This window comes from Saccopteryx bilineata, chromosome 3 (assembly GCF_036850765.1).
Source record: "Saccopteryx bilineata isolate mSacBil1 chromosome 3, mSacBil1_pri_phased_curated, whole genome shotgun sequence".
In the NCBI taxonomy this organism is placed as follows: Eukaryota; Metazoa; Chordata; class Mammalia; order Chiroptera; family Emballonuridae; genus Saccopteryx; species Saccopteryx bilineata.
The window spans coordinates 273,960,623-273,977,072 of record NC_089492.1 but is presented as its reverse complement, the minus strand read 5'-3'; the positions used below and the strand labels follow the sequence as shown (position 1 = coordinate 273,977,072).

The following is a 16,450-nucleotide window of genomic DNA, read 5'->3' as shown; positions in this document are numbered from 1 at the left end:
TGTGTTTTTTTTCTCGAGAAAGAGAGAGACAGGAAGGGACACAGATAAGAAGCATCAACTTGTAATTGTGGAACCTTATTTGTTCATTGATTGCTTTCTCATATGTACTTTGGGGGGCTACAGCAGAACGAGTGACACCTTGCTCAAGGCAGTGACCTTGGGCTCAAGCCAGTAACCATAGGGTCATGTCTATGATCCCATACTCAAGCCAGTGACCCCAAGCCCTTGCTCAAACTGGATGAGCCCAGGCTCAAGCTGGCGACCTCAGGGTTTCAAACCTGGGTCCTCAGGGTCCCAGGTCAATGTTCTATTCATGGTGCCACCACCTGGTCAGGCTCTAATGCTTCTTGATTACTGCTGTTACTGGGGCTGTTTTTCTTTTCTTTTTTTTACAGAGGCAGAGAGTCAGAGGGATAGATAAGGACAGACAGACAGGAATGGAGAGAAATGAGAAGCATCAATCAGTTTTTTGTTGCGACACCTTAGTGGTTCATTGATTGCTTTCTCATATATGCCTTGACTGCGGGCCTTCAGCAGACCCAGTAACCCCTTGCTTGAGCCAGCGACCTTGGGTCCAAGCTGGTGAGCTTTTTGCTCAAGCCAGATGAGCCTGTGCTCAAGCTGGCGACCTCGGAGTCTCGAACCTGGGTCCTCCACATCCCAGTCAGATGCTCTATCCACTATGCCACCACCTGGTCAGACTACTGGGGCAATTTTTTAGTCATTTGAAGACTACAGTCACTCCATTTCCTATACTCTCCCTTGATTTCCCAGCTCTTTTTTTTTTTTTTTTTTTTTGTGACTGAGACAGAGATAGAGAGTGAGGGACAGATAGGGACAGACAGATAGGAAGGGAGAGAGATGAGAAGCATCAATTCTTCATGGTGGCACCTTAGTTGTTCAATTGCTTTCTCATATGTGCCTTCACAGGGTAGGGGGGCTACAACAGACTGAATGACTCCTTGCTCAAGTCAGCGACCTTAGGCTCAAGCTGGTGAGCCTTACTCAAACCAGATGAGCTCACGCTCAAGCTGGTGACCTTGGGGTTTTGAACCTGGGTTCTCCATGTCTCAGTCCAACTTTCTATCCACTGCGCCACCACCTGGTCAGGATTCCCTCAGCTCTTTCGCTATGATTCACAACAGTGTTATAGCCTCTGCATGTGATAGGTTTAATATTGAAGCCGGTCAGCTTGGATTGGTTTTTTAGCCACAGACTGTCAAGTAGTGGGTAGTAATGAATTTATGAGTCAGTAAGTCATGCCCACTCCACACTAACACACAAATGCCAAGGTTACTCAGGCAGGCCCAGATATGGAAATACCTCCTCAGGCAACCACTGCAGTCATGTGTCAGGAATAACAAGCTGCATGACTTGATTGAAACATTTTTTTAAAGGCTGCCTGTGGAGGAGACAAAAGTAGAAAATGACAGAGAGGTACGTGGGAAGCAGTCTGTGAAGAGCCCCTTCGGTGAGGAAAATAAGGCCAAGGGGTGAATGTTGTGATAAACAACAACAGACTACTCTAAGCCAGATAAGAAGTTTTTTTTTGTTTTGTTTTGTTTTTTATTTTTATTTATTCATTTTAGAGAGGAGAGAGAAAGGGAGAGAGAGAGAGAGGGAGAGAGAGAGGAGAGAGAGAAGGTGGGGAGGAGCTGGAAGCATCAACTCCCATATGTGCCTTGACCAGGCAAGCCCAGGGTTTCAAACCGGTGACCTCAGCATTTCCAGGTCGACGCTTTATCCACTGCGCCACCACAGGTCAGGCCAGATAAGTTTTGTTTGGCCCCCAAAATGTCTTTGTTTGCTTTGAAATGGTTCCTGGCATTTAAATTTTTATAAACAATTTGACATCTCCTATAAAGTTGGAGGATCCAGCAACATTTGACCCTATTTCTGTACATCAGCAATTGGCTAGAGCTGAGGAGTGAAGGCCTCTTTCATGTGGAGGATGCCCTCTTCATTTGGCCACACCATTAGTATTCTTCCTGGGCTTTCCAATTGGATAGTGATGAAACCAAAGTGGTGTTTAAGAACATATATATGGTTATGGCCCTGGCCCGGTAGCTCAGTTGGTTAGTGTTATCTTGATAACACCAAAGTTGTGGGTCTGATCCCCAGTCAGGGTTCATTCAAGAATGACCTATGGTGGCTCAGTGGATAAAGCGTCAACCTGGAATGCTGCTGAGGTCACTGGTTAAAACCCAGGCTTGCGTGGTCAAGGCACATACAGGAAGCAACTACGAGTTGATGCTTCTCACCCAACTCCCACTCCTTCTCTCTCTCCCCTCTTCTCTCTCTAAAATCAATAAAATAAAATCTTAAACACTTAAAGAATCAAACAACGAGTACCTTTTCTGTAAAATCAAGAAATAAAACATTTTTTGAAAAGAGATCATACGGTTAAAAGACGAACTCTGATCACACACAGACATTAGTTTATTTTTATTTTATTTTTTTCTAGGGACAGAGAGATAGAGAGAGGGATAGATAGGGACAGACAGGAACAGAGAGAGATGAGAAGCATCAATCATCAGTTTTTGTTGCGACTCCTTAGTTGTTCATTGATTGCTTTCTCATATATGCCTTGACCGCGGGCCTTCAGCAGACCAAGTAACCCCTTGCTCAAGGAAGCGACCTTGGGTCCAAGCTGGTGAGCTTTTTTTTTTTTTTTTTTAATTTTATTTAAAGACTCGGCTGCTGGTGAGCTTTTATTATTATTATTATTATTTATTCATTTTAGAGAGGAGAGGGAGAGAGAGAGAGAGAGAGAAGGGGGGGAGGAGCTGGAAGCATCAACTCCCATATGTGCCTTGACCAGGCAAGCCCAGGGTTTCGAACCGGCGACCTCAGCATTTCCAGGTCGACGCTTTATCCACTGCACCACCACAGGTCAGGCACTGGTGAGCTTTTTTGCTTAAGCCAGATGAGCCTGTGCCCAAGCTGGTGACCTCAGGGTCTCGAACCTGGGTCCTCCGCATCCCAGTCTGATGCTCTATCCACTGCACCACCGCCTGGTCAGGCCACAGACCTTAGTTTAAATCCCCACTTTGCCTCTTAGCAGTGTGACTTGTGCAAGTCACTTGACCTCTATGAACCTGTTTTTTCATCTATAAAATGAAGATAATACTATATACTTTTAGGGTTTTTTTATGCTTATTTTATTGATTTTAGAGAAAGAGATAGGGGGGTTAGAGAGACAGAGATGGGAACTCGATTTGTTCCTGTATGTGCCCCGACCAGGGATCAAACTTGCAACTTTTTCATTTCAGGACAATGCTTTAGCCAACTGAGCCATCTGGCCAGGGCCAACTATATACTTTATAGATTGTATGATAAAAAGACTACGGTATAAATAGCTTAGAATAGTGCTTGGCATGTAACAAGTGCTTAATAAACATAAATAGGCCCTGGCTGGTTGGCTCGGTAGAGCGTCGGCCCGGCATGTGGAAGTCCTGGGTTCGATTCCCGGCCAAGGCACGCAGGAGAAGCTCCCATCTGCTTCTCCACCCCTCCCCCTCTCCTTCCTCTCTGTCTCTCTCTTCCCCTCCCACAGCCAAGGCTCCATTGAAGCAAAGTTGGCCCAGGCACTGAGGATGGCTCCATGGCCTCTGCCTCAGGCGCTAGAATGGCTTCAATTGCAGCGGAGCAATGGCCCAGATGGGCAGAGCATCACCCCCTACTGGGCTTGCCGGGTGGATCCTGTTTGGGAGCATGCAGGAGTCTGTCTGCCTCCCCATCGCTCTCACTTTGGAAAAATACAAAAAAAAAATAAAATAAATATATAAATAAAAATAAGGTACTTAATACCCATTTATAAAGCTAATAACTCAAAACACCCAATTCTCTTCTTTGGGGCTTCATCATCTAGCTCAAGCCTATCAGCTCAGGGCGTAATGTCTCCCTTTATCTTTTAAGAGTATGTGATATGTTCATCGTTTGTCTTCTTACTTACAGGCAGGCCCAATACCCAAACATGTTGCATTTATAATGGATGGGAACCGTCGCTATGCCAAGAAGTGCCAAGTGGAGCGGCAGGAGGGCCACTCGCAGGGCTTCAACAAGCTGGCTGAGGTGGGTGTGGGTGGCAGAACCCAAGGTGAACTGTCTGTGGAAAATTGGAATATAGCTGGGAAACCTGAGTTTGCTGTGGTTCGAGAGTTTTTAAATAGATCTTTGTTTTATTGCTTGCTTGCTAGCTATAGGTCTTCTGTCATCATTAACAAAAAAATTGAGTCATCCAATGGTTCATCACAAGATATTAGAAATAAGAACAACATTGCCTCCACCCACCTTTAACCAATCAACAGTTTTTTTTCTGTGCCTCCTTGTAAGCTGTTCTAACATGAATTAACATTTATAGAATTACATTTATAGCTTTAATAACCTTATTTTTAGGCCCTGGCCAGTTGGCTCAGTGGTAGAGCGTCGGCCTGTCATGTGGAGGTCCTGAGTTCATTTCCTGGTCAGGGCACACAGGAGAAGTGCCAATCTGCTTCTTCACCTCTCCCCCTCTCCCTTCTCGCTTTCTCTCTCATTCGCTGTCTCTCTCTCTCTCCCCCTCCTGCAGCCATGGCTCAATTGGTTCAAGCGAGTTGGCCTTGGGTATTGAGGATGGCTCCATGGCCTTACCTCAGGCACTAAAAAAGTGGCTCCGGTTGCAACGGAGCAATAGCTCCAGATGGGCAGAGCATTGCCCCCTAGTGGGCTTGCTGGCTGGATCCTGACCGGGTTGTACACAGGAGTCTGTCTCTCTGCTTCCCCTCCTCTTACTAAAAAAAAATTTTTTTTAATAAAGTAACCTTATTTTTACTTGACACTTTGGCAACTATTTTTCTATGTTGATATATAGCCTTTCTAACTATATGTGTGTGTGTTTTTTATTAAGTGAGAGGAGGGGAGGCAGAGAAACATACTCCCACATGTACTCATACTGGTATCTACCCGGCAAGCCCCCTACTGGGTGATGCTGTATCCATCTGGGGCTGTTGCTCCATTGCTGGGCAACTAAGCTATTTTTAGGGCCTCAGGCAGAGGCCACAGAGCCATCCTCAGCACCTGGGGTCAACTTGCTTGAACCAGTCTAGCCATGGCTACAGAAGGGGGAGAGAGAGAGAATGAGTGAAGGAGGAGGGGTAAAGAAGCAGATGGTCACATCTCCTGTGCACTCTGACTGGAAATTGAACCCAGGACATTGAACACGGTATGATGCTATACTTCTGAGCTAACTGGCCAGGGCTCTAACTATAGTATATGTTTTAATGATTATAGAACATTTTTGTATGCCTGACCAGGTGGTGGCTCAGTGTATAGAACATCGGACCGGGATGCGGAAGACCCAGGTTCGAAACCTCAAGGTCGCTGGCTTGAGCACAGGATCATCTGGTTTGAGCAAGGCTCACCAGCTTGAGCCCAAGGTTGCTGGCTTGAGCAAGGGGTCACTCGTTCTGCTGTAGCCTCCTGGTCAAGGCACATATGAGAAAGCAATTAATGAACAACTAAGGTGCCACTATGAAGAATTGATGCTTCTCGTCTCTCTCTCTTCCTGTCTGTCCCTATCTGTCCCTCCCTCTGTCTCTCTCTCTGTTTCTGTCACACAAAAGGGAAATTTTTGTTATCATAAAGATCTGACATAATTTGTTTAACTGCTCCCCTATTATTGGACATTATAAATAGTACTATTTAAGTAGTGACATTTTTGGAGCAATGATAAGGTGACCACCCTTAGTTTTCCTGAATCTGAGGGTTTGTCAGGACACAGGTCTTTCAGTGCTTAACCTGGGGAAAGGGCCAGACAAATGGGACATCACTCTAAGCAAAGGTCATGAACATTTTATGGGGTTTTTGTTGTTGTTTTAGAGCTTAAAGTGTCAGTTTATTAGTGAGACAGTGAGACAGAGAGTGGATTTCTCCACAGATAGAGCATCCAAATATTTTATGGTTTTAATAAATATTGCGGGTTGGAAGACATTAAGTCTAACAGCAAGAATGGAATGTGTCAAACTTTGAGAAACTAAGGAGAATAGAAATACGGCCTGTAGATTCTTGGCACAAGAACATGGCCCAATGCTAGAACAGTGATATTTTTTGCTTTGAACAAGTGGCTGTGGTTCTTTTTAATACTGTATGGAGGTCTTTAGATTTGTTGACCCCAGCTTCCCTTTTGTGACTAATTAAGAGGCAATTTTGCCTGGTGCTTAGGAGCTTAAGCTCTGGAGTCACTCAGAATTCATGGGTACCCCTTCTCTGCCACTTCCTGGCTCTGTGATCTGTAGCAAGTTATGTAGCTTCCCTTTGTCTTACAGTAGTTTCTTCATCTGTAAAACAGGGATAGCAATAATTCCTATCTCAGGAGATTATGTGAGGATTAAACAAGATGGCACAATGAAAAGCATGTGGCACAGGGCCTAGAATAAAGAAAGTGCTTGCCTGACCAGGCGGTGGCGCAGTGGATAGAGCGTCGGACTGGGATGCGGAGGACCCAGGTTCGAGACCCCGAGGTCGCCAGCTTGAGCACGGGCTCATCTGGTTTGAGCAAAAAGCCCACCAGCTTGAACCCAAGGTCACTGGCTCCAGCAAGGGGTTACTTGGTCTGCTGAAGGCCCGCGGTCAAGGCACATATGAGAAAGCAATCAATGAACAACTAAGGTGTTGCAACATGCAATGAAAAACTAAAAATTGATGCTTCTCATCTCTCTCTGTTCCTGTCTGTCTGTCCCTGTCTAGCCCTCTCTCTGACTCACTCTCTGTCTCTGTAAAAAATAAATAAATTAAAAAAAAAAAAAAAGAAAGTGCTTAAACAAATTGAAACTGTTGTTATTGGCATCTATTTTGACTGAGGTCAGTAGGGGGTTTCAACCCAGGAGTCCCAGCCACAACCCTGTAAGGTCTGTATCCTTGAGCCTATACAGGAGTCCGGTTTTTTCCTAAGGTGGCAACGAATTGGTTTGTGTGTATGTCTGTGGAAGGATGCATGTTAAGATGGGGTGCCTGGAAGTTAAAGATAGGGGCTAGGAGACATTTAAACAGAACTGAAGAAACAAAGCAGAAGAGCAATCACTATAGATTAGTTTTTGTCCTTTTAGAACTTCATATAATGGATTCGTTGGATTCGTAGTATATAGATGTTTGACACATTTCTTCAACTCTCTGAGCCTCAGTTTTGTCCTGTATAAAGTAGATAGGAAAACAATAATGCCAGTCTCAAGGGGTTATTTAAAGAACCCGTTGAAACAGCGTATGTGAAAACCCTTCACAGACATAAATGCTGCACAGCCACACAATTGTTGCTCTCATCCTTAGGACCCATCAGCCACTCAGTCTACCAGAATGATGAAGTTATGCTGTAAGTAATAGTACCTTGTGTTCTGTATTGTTCATTAGCCACATGTGAGGGATGGATTGTTATCTCTTTTTATAGATAAGGAGACTCAGGCCCAGAGAGTTAAATGATTTGCCTATGATCACATGGCTAGTGCATGGTGGAATCGGACTGGAACCTGGATTTTTTACTCTCAATGAAGCGCTCTTTCTGGTAGACCACAGTGGCATCAGCATAGTAGTATTCATCAAGTTCACATTTTTCGGTTTCTCCAGTGGTGGCTTTCTGAATATTTTGTTCATTATTCTGGCAGAAGCACTGGTGTTCTCCTAGCTTTAGCCAGCACTGAGTTGGGGCCAAGGCCTCTCTTATTTCCCTTTCCACTCTTTCCTGTACCCTAGCTCCTTGTCTTCTCCCTTCTCAGACTCTGCATTGGTGTTTGAACCTGGGCATCCGAGAGGTGACGGTGTACGCATTCAGCATTGAGAACTTCAAACGCTCCAAGAGTGAAGTAGACGGGCTAATGGATATGGCCCGGCAGAAGTTCGGCCGTTTGCTGGAAGAACAGTAAGATGCTGTCAGAGGGGAGCGCGTGTTCTTCAGCACCTCCAGCTTTACCCTAACCCTCAACTCTCTTATCTGAGGCTTATTATTATTATTGTTATTTTTATTGATTGCTTTTTGGAGAGAGGGGAGAGAGAGAGAAAGAGAAGGAGAAAGAGAGAGGTGGGAGAAGCAGGAAGCATCTACATATTGGTAGTAGTTGCTTCTTGTGTGTGCCTTGGCCAGGGCAAGCGCAGGGATTTGAACTGGCAACCTCAGCATTGCAGTGATGAAGCCAGGTCGACATTTTATCCACTGAACCACTACAGGTCAGGCTTTCTGAGGGTTATTTAAGGCTTTGCATCCATCTCATGTTGGATCTCTACATGGCAAATATAGCAAGCTAGTTTTTCTTTTTTTTTCCAAAGGGGCCATTTATTTGAGGATATAGAGGTCTTTAACAGAATTCAAGGACAAGTACAGCTAGCCTCAAGCAGAACTGAAACCAGGATTGAAATCTATTAGGTAGAGCCTCTTTGTATAATTCCTTGTCTCTGCAGACCTTCTTTCCCTGTTTTATGAGAACATCCCAGAAGGAACTAAATTCTTTCATTAGTCCCCCTTAGATCAAAGTCCTGCCCCAGGACCAATAAGCCATGGCCAGGGGAGTAGAGTAAGAGAAACACTGGAAAGTCCTTTTCTGCTGTGCAGTCATCCCTGACAAGGTACTGTGTTCTCCTGTGTATTCTCTTGGAAGGAGAATGGGATGATGCCTAAGCAGCCTTTATAAATAAGTCAGTGCCATTTTTAGCTGTCATTAAGTTTAAGCATAACTTAGGGAGCAGAGCCAGAAAGGGACACAGAAGATTGGTGGAGTCCTTTGCTTTTAAATATGGAACCCTGTCCAGCCCAACCGCCCAAAAGTCTCCATTACAAACCTTCTCTGCCCAGCTCCTCCTGGCCCCAGGACCAGGACAGTGAGAGAGTAGAGAGCCCAGAGCTCCAGTGGAGCTGGGCCTAGCTCAGTTCTGTCTTTCTTGTCCCTGTTGGTGGGGGTAGCCAGGCTTCTCTCCGTCCGTTTTAGGATAGGGAAGCTCTGGGCAGCAAACAGTGCTCCCAGGTCCTTAGCACAGGTCTGTGGCTCCCAGTTCACACCTGAGGGGCTGGGATGGAGGCACAGGGGCATGTTCCACATGTTCAAATTCTGTGCTTCACACGAATCTTACCTTTTTAAAGTACTTACAGTTTGTGCCAGGTCCTGAACCTAAGGTACATTATCATTTAATATTCACATTATTCTGTGAGAAAGATATTACCAGCAAGTTGTAAGAGGAGAAAAGTAAAAACTGGAGAAGTTAAGGTGTGTATCCAGAGGCACACAGCTATCAGACAGGCAGAGCCAGGACAGACAGGATCTTTCTGTTTCCTGCTCCGAGCTGTGGTCTACTCCTCTACTCCGAAAGACAGGCGGCAGCCATACAGTTCCGGAAAGATCAAAATGCACAGCAGCGGAGGTGTGCCCACAAGCATTCTAACCAGTCAGTAGTAGAAGAAACGGCCTTAGGTTATGAAGTTGTGGACAGAGCAAAATGAAACCCGAGTGGTGTTTTTTCAGCCATAGAACCCCAGAGTTCTAGGAGTGGGTGTGCAAAGAACCCAGAGATAATAGGGTATAGGGTACTGGTTTGCATTTATCTGTTTTAATAATTGGGCTTCTATTTATGATTTGATTTGAAGGAGTACTTTGGCTAAAAGAAGGTTGGAAAACCACTGGCTTACTTCAGTTTCATCAGTTAGGAAGCTAAACCGTAGTGAAGAGAAGAGAAAGGCTTGCCCGTGGTCACACAGCAAGCGAGTGACAGAACAAGACTGGGAACCCAGGTCTCCAGGCTCCTCACCAGGGCTCTTGCAGCAACTTCTACTTTATAGACCTCACTCAAGTCATGCATCTGATGCCTGAGAACAAGCACATCACGTACTTTTTCTCACTCAACATAAGCCAATGTGGAGAGTATAGCGGGGACAGTTACCCTGGGAGAAGATGAGGAATACGTAGGCTCAGAGAGGCTAAGTGGTTATGCAAGGTCAGCTAGGAAGTAGTGGCACTTGGACTTGAATTTAGGTATACTTTTCTTTTTATGCTTTTTTTCTTTTGCCTGACCAGTGATGGTGCAGTGGATAGAGCATTGACCTGGAACACTGAGGTCCCAGGTTCAAAATCCTGACTTTATTGACTTGAGCATGAGCTTATCTGACTTGAGCACAGGCTCATCAGCTTGAGCGCAGGGTTGCCAGGTTTGGTCACTGGTTTGAGCAAGGGGTCACTGGCTTAGCTGGAGACCCCCAGTCAAGGCACATATGAGAAGCAATGAACAACTAAAAAGCATCGCAACTAGGAGTTGATGCTTCTCATCTCTCTCTTCCTGTCTGTCTCTTTCTCTTGCTAAAAAAATTTTTTTAAGAGAGAAAGAAAAACATTGATTTGTTCCACTTATTTATGCATTCATTGTTTAAGTCTTGTATGCGCCCTGAATGGGATTGAACCTACAACCTTGGTGTATCAGGGCGATGCTTAACCAACTGAGCTACTTGGTCAGGGCTGAATCTAGATATTCTTATTCACATTTTGCCTTGATTTGTATATACATTTGTCTATGGTAGCTCTACTAGGTTCCTAGGTTCTCAAAAATAGGTGGTTAGATCTTGCTTCACCCTTGAAATGTGGTTGAGGGTTGTAGGGTGTATCGGCTGTAGATGTGGCCTTCACCTCTGGATCAGGGTTCTCCAAAACCTGCCAGATGCCTCCACCCTACATATACTTCTTGTTATTAAGCTCACATTTTCCAAACTTTAGTCATTCAGTTTCTCCATGGCCTTCCCAGGTAGAGAAGCTGGTTGGGTGACAGTGAATCCATGCTTGCTGCAGTTTGGGAGTTACAGTACGGAGGCAGTATAATGTCACGATTAGGAGGACAGGCTCTGAAACCATGCTCTGGAGGTTCAAATTCTGGCTTTCCACTCACCAGATTCTGATCTTGAGCAAATCACCCAACCTCCTATGTCTTCGTTTCCTCCTCTGTAAAAGGGGGATGAAAATGATATCTGCCTCCAAGGTTGGTGTGTGAATGGAATGTGCTGATGTACGAAAAGCAGTTAGACCATTGTCTGGCACTTTGTAAACATATAATTAATGTTAGATGTCACTGTTATTATCATTTTGCTGGAAGATACAAACCAGTAATACAGCTTCTGCCCTTGAGGAGTTTATTCATTTGTCACAATGGGACAGACATTGCACAGAATATGAAAATGCAACTTGCTGACAAGGACACGTGAGGCTGTGTCGTGTGTGGGATAGAGTTTGGATTTTCAAATCAGACAGACCGGGATTTCAGTCTTGACACAACACTTGATTTCTGTGTGTTCCTGGGCAATCCCTGTCTGACTAGCTGTCTGGGCCTCAGTTTCCTGCTGTGGAATGGGGAAGGTGATGAACTCCTTTCAGAGTTTTGAGGGGATGCAGTGAAATAATGCATGTGGAATGTGCCTGACACATAGGAAAGCACTCAAACATCAGTAATTGAATATCATTTAGCATCCCGCTTGCTCCAGCTCAGGCTGCTGTGTCCCAACGCTGCCTCCTTTTCTCCAATCAGGGAGAAACTGCAGAAGCATGGGGTATGTATCCGGGTCTTGGGTGATCTGCATTTGTTGCCCTTGGATCTTCAGGAGCTGATTGCACAAGCTGTGCAAGCCACCAAGAACTACAACCAGTAAGTTTTCCAATTTCCCCTCAAGGACCTGTATTAGTCTTTGACTCCCTGCTAGCTATAGGGTGACATCCTTTGTCAGCATTTGGTACAGAGGCAAGGAGAGATGGTTTGGGATGCTTAGAGACCTCCTCCTCCATCTGCAGGGCAGGCCAGAGATGGTCCTGTAGTACCATGTTATACGCGTACAGTTTCTCATCTTCTTCCTCCTTCATTTCTGTGCCTCACCACCCCTGACCAGGGATGGGGTAGGAATGCAACAGGCCTCACCCCTGTCTCTGAAGATGGTTTCTTCAAGAAATTTTCTGTCCCACTCCTTTAACCACGGATAGAATGACCTTGAGAGATGGTGCCCATGCAAAGGGGAACAGAGTTTGATAACCCAGACTTCATTTTGTGTGGCTTTGGCATATAGTGTATGTTTCACAATGGATTTATTTTGCATCAGATTACCTTTCTGGCCTGACCTGTGGTGGCGCAGTGGATAAAGCGTCGACCTAGAAATGCTGAGGTCGCCGGTTCGAAACCCTGGGCTTGCCTGGTCAAGGCACATATGGGAGTTGATGCTTCCTGCTCCTCCCCCCTTCTCTCTCTCTCTCTCCTTTCTAAAATGAATAAAAAATAAAAAATAAAAAAACAAAACAAAACAGATTACCTTTCTGTTCTCCTTTGTTTGTGCTAATATCACAGTGGAGTCCCTTCCCTGAAAGCTGGTTGGTAGTAGAAGGGGAGAGGGTTGGAAGGGTACTAAGGGTCATTTAGTACTTGTTTTATTACAAAACTAGTAACATGTTTATTCTAAGGAAACTTGGAAAACACAAAAAATTCATAATCTGACCTTTCAGGGGTGTCCCTGATTAACATTTGGTGTGTGTTTTCCAGGTAAGGGATGCTCTGGAATCAGTGGCTCCAGTCCTTAGTCCTTGTCCTCCTTTGGTAAATTACTCCGTTCTTCCTGCTCAGGTGTTTCCTGAATGTCTGCTTTGCATACACATCCCGTCATGAGATCAGCAATGCCGTGAGAGAGATGGCCTGGGGAGTGGAGCAGGGCCTGCTGGAGCCCAGGTACCCTAGTCGTTTAGCATGGACACTGACAGGAAAAACAGTATGCATCAAAATGTGAAAGCCTTCCTAAGTCATGTACTTGGGTCAGAGGTCAAATCAGGCATGTATGTGGAAAGATTTGGGGGGAGGGCATCCCCTACACTTAAGAAGTTAGGATTGGCTTATTATAGTCCGCTTCAGAATTTCTCTGTGTTCACTGCACACCAAGAGACCCCAGAAAAATGGCATATTAGGTGGTAACTCTGTGGTAGTCAATAAAAAAAGATCCTTTCCTCGCCCTTTAGCAGTGGTTTTTCAATAATTTTTTCAGGAACACAGTTTGTTGGGGGTGTAGTCCTGTAGGTTACAGTCTCATGCAAAATTCAGGTATTTTTCAAAAAGAAAATCGTTCACCATTAGCAACATAATGGAATCCTAATTATTAGAGCTGACAGAGACTTCAGAAGCCACTTGTCTACTCAGTTCCTCTCATATTATTATTAGTGTAACCTTTGGTGATAATATTAGTAAACTAAATAGAGCAATAGTAAAGTAACGGTAGAAAAAATAACCCAGGCAATGTTATATTTTGTATTTTATTAAGTCATTACTCTCATGTGTGAGAGATTCGAGTCTTTTCTTTATTTTATAGATGAGAAAACTAAGCTCAGCATTGAAGTTACTTTCCCAAGGTTTCTGCCAGTAAGAGCCAGAGGTGAGACTCAGATCTGAAGCTGATTTGATTCCAGAGTTCTTGTTCTTTACCTCAATTATATGGGATCTTGGAACGCAGGAATTTTTCTGATTCCTTTTTCAGTACAATTGGATTTACCTGGGAGACAAAGTTAAAAGTCAAGAACTTGCTCAGTGAGAATAAAATTAGATAAGAAGGAAAGCAGAAAAATTTTAAGGCTCTCTTATGAATCCCTCTCCTCTCCGAAAGCTAGGTGATCTTTCTGTGTCACATAGTTTATTCATTCAATCAATTATTCATTCAACAAGTATCTTTTAAGTGCCAATGAAAGACCAGGCAATTGCTGCACATAGGGGATACAGTGGTAAGAATAAAAATATATATTTCCTGCTCTTGTGGAGTTCTGGTAAGGGAAACAGATATGAATCAAGATTATACAAATTAGCATAAAATAATAATGGTGATAAATTCTATAAGGGCATCGGTGCATGGCACGAGAATTTATAATGAGAGGAATAACCTGGCAGGGAAGGCCCCCCAAGGAAATGATAAGTGATCTATGAAGAAAGAATAATTAGTAACTGGGGAAAGGCAGTAGTGTGAGCAGCTTGTTGGTTGCAGAAAGACTCTCAGAAGGCACTTGTGATCATTTAAGTACAAAGTACCTGAAAGGGAGCTTGGATTGTGGTGGTGGTGGTGGTGGAATAGATCCAATAGACTACATCAACAGCTACAAAATAGATAAAAGCAAGAGGACTTGATGGGCTGACTCTGGGAAAAGGATGTATTAAGGGATTTAGAGTTATAAAACAGTGGATAATGGTACCCTTCACTGTGCAAGGCAGCCCCTAGAAAGGATCCTGTTTGAGGAAGGTCGGGGGTTTGGTCTGTGATACACTGTAGATAACAGGCCCACAGTTGAGAGGAGAGGCGGGGACTGGAGTATCTGGAGATCATCTGTGTGGTAACTGAAGTGAAGAGAGCGCCTAGAATGGAATGTTACTGACTGGGAGAGCCTTAAGGAAAAAAAGAACAAATAACCAGGAAGGTAGGGAGAAAACCAGGCAATCAGTATTACAGAAGCCAAGAAAAGAGGGAATTTGCTGGTTTGGGTCAAGAAGGGCATGGACTTTGATGGAAACAACAGTCAAATGCTGTAAGGAGGTCAATTAAGATGTGGATTGAAAATTAACTATTGGGGAAAAAATTGAGATACGGAGTACATTGGCAGAGTGGGGACCAGGCGGAAAGATGAGATTTATAAGTAGATGAAGGATATATAAATAGAAACAAGTTATTGGTAGTTTTCTAATTCTTAGTTTATGGGGTGATTTTATAATTGTTCATTAGAATATTGTGCTTTGGCCTGACCTGTGGTGGCGCAGTGGATAAAGCGTCGACCTGGAAATGCTAAGGTCGCTGGTTTGAAACCCTGGGCTTGCCTGGTCAAGGCACATAAGGGAGTTGATGCTTCCAGCTCCTTCCCCCTTCTCTCTGTTTCTCTCTCTCCCTCTCTCTCTCTCCTCTCTAAAAATGAATAAATAAAATTTAAAAAAAAGAATATTGTGCTTTATAATTAACGTTTTATATAGTCTTTTGTGTGAATAAAATAATACGGTTGATCCTTGAACCAATGTGGTAGTTAGGGGCATCTACCACCTACATAGTTGAAAATCCACGTATAACTACAGTTAGCCCTCCATAACCTTGGACTCCTAACCATGGATCAAAAATACAGTTGACGCTTGAACAACACAGATTTGAGCTATGCAGGTCTACTTCTATGTGGAATCCATCAATTGTATATTAAAAATAATAAAGGATGGATTAAAAAATAGTAAGTTTATGCTAGAAAGAAAGCTATTTAGCAAGTAGATGTAATATGCATTCACGCCTAGGATAAAACTCTGATCTTGACACCTAGTTCAGAGTACTTTATACTCATACTACATTCCAGTAACCACTGACCTTTATATTCTTTATGCTTCTTGTCCAGCAGGTTTTCCCATTTCCATTTTCTCTGCCCTGCATAGTTTAGTAACTTGCCTGTGTGAGGTTAGTCATGCAGACATGGTATGGACTGGGTAGGGCCACCGTGTGAGAAGGCTGCTATCTCCACCCCCAGCTCCAGAAGCTGGATGTTCAGCTCAGACTGGGCTAATCAGGGCCTGAGGCAGTGCTCTTTACATTATTCAAATTTAGACAAAGCTGCATTTATAACAGAAAGTCGGTGAGTTCATTACAATTAGGCTCTTCCTTTCCAATAGCTGTAATTTTTCTTTTCTATCATTACCACTATCTAACTTCTCATTTTCCTTTCTACCAGGGTATATTTTTTGTTGTTTTGTTTGTTTGTTTTTTAATTTTTGTACAGACAGAGAGAGGGGTAGATAGGGACAGACAGGAATGGAGAGAGATGAGAAGCATCAATCATAAGTTTTTTGTTGCGAGACCTTAGTTGTTCATTGATTGCTTTCTCATAAGTGCCTTAACCATGGGCCTTCAGCAGTCAGAGAAACCCCTTGCTTGAGCTAGGGGTTACTCGGTGGTGAGCTTTTTATTTTATTTTATTTTGCTCAAGCCAGATGAGCCCATGCTCAAGCTGGCGACCTCGAGGGTCTTGAACCTGGGTCCTTCCACATCCCAGTCCGTTTGCTCTATCCACTGCGCCACCGCCTGGTCAGGCCAGGGTATATTTTTTTCTAACAATCATTAATATTAGATTGGTTTTTAAATCTGGCATTATAGAAAAGGGATTAGATTGAACATAAAGGATAGTTAATAAACTCTTTTTCACTGATACTTTGAGCAGGTGACTTGACCCCCTATAAGCCTCTGACTTTCTCTTAAAACAGTAGTGTTAACAATACTAATAATTGCTCGTATTTATTCAGCATTTTCTCTTTAACAGACATCTGCCAAGTACATCACATATGTTATTTCATTTAATCCATAGAGGCTATGAGGTAGATACTTTCTTCATCCCCATTTTAAAGATGAGAATATTGAGACACAGGAAGTTAAGTAACTGTTCAACTTCACATATTTACAAAGCTTGGGACTAGGATTTCAACCTGA

At 43.8% G+C, this 16,450-nt stretch overlaps 1 protein-coding gene across 3 annotated transcripts in view; it reads left to right on the top strand.

The window, feature by feature from the left end:
- DHDDS (dehydrodolichyl diphosphate synthase subunit) overlaps positions 1–16,450 on the top strand; it is a 35,100-nt gene that overhangs the window by 1,883 nt on the left and 16,767 nt on the right. For all 3 annotated transcript variants that reach the window (XM_066270017.1, XM_066270018.1, XM_066270019.1), the window contains exons 3-6: positions 3,958–4,074; positions 7,746–7,888; positions 11,521–11,637; positions 12,598–12,699. In XM_066270017.1, the coding sequence (XP_066126114.1) occupies positions 3,958–4,074; positions 7,746–7,888; positions 11,521–11,637; positions 12,598–12,699 (479 nt within the window). The remainder of the gene's footprint in view (positions 1–3,957; positions 4,075–7,745; positions 7,889–11,520; positions 11,638–12,597; positions 12,700–16,450) is intronic.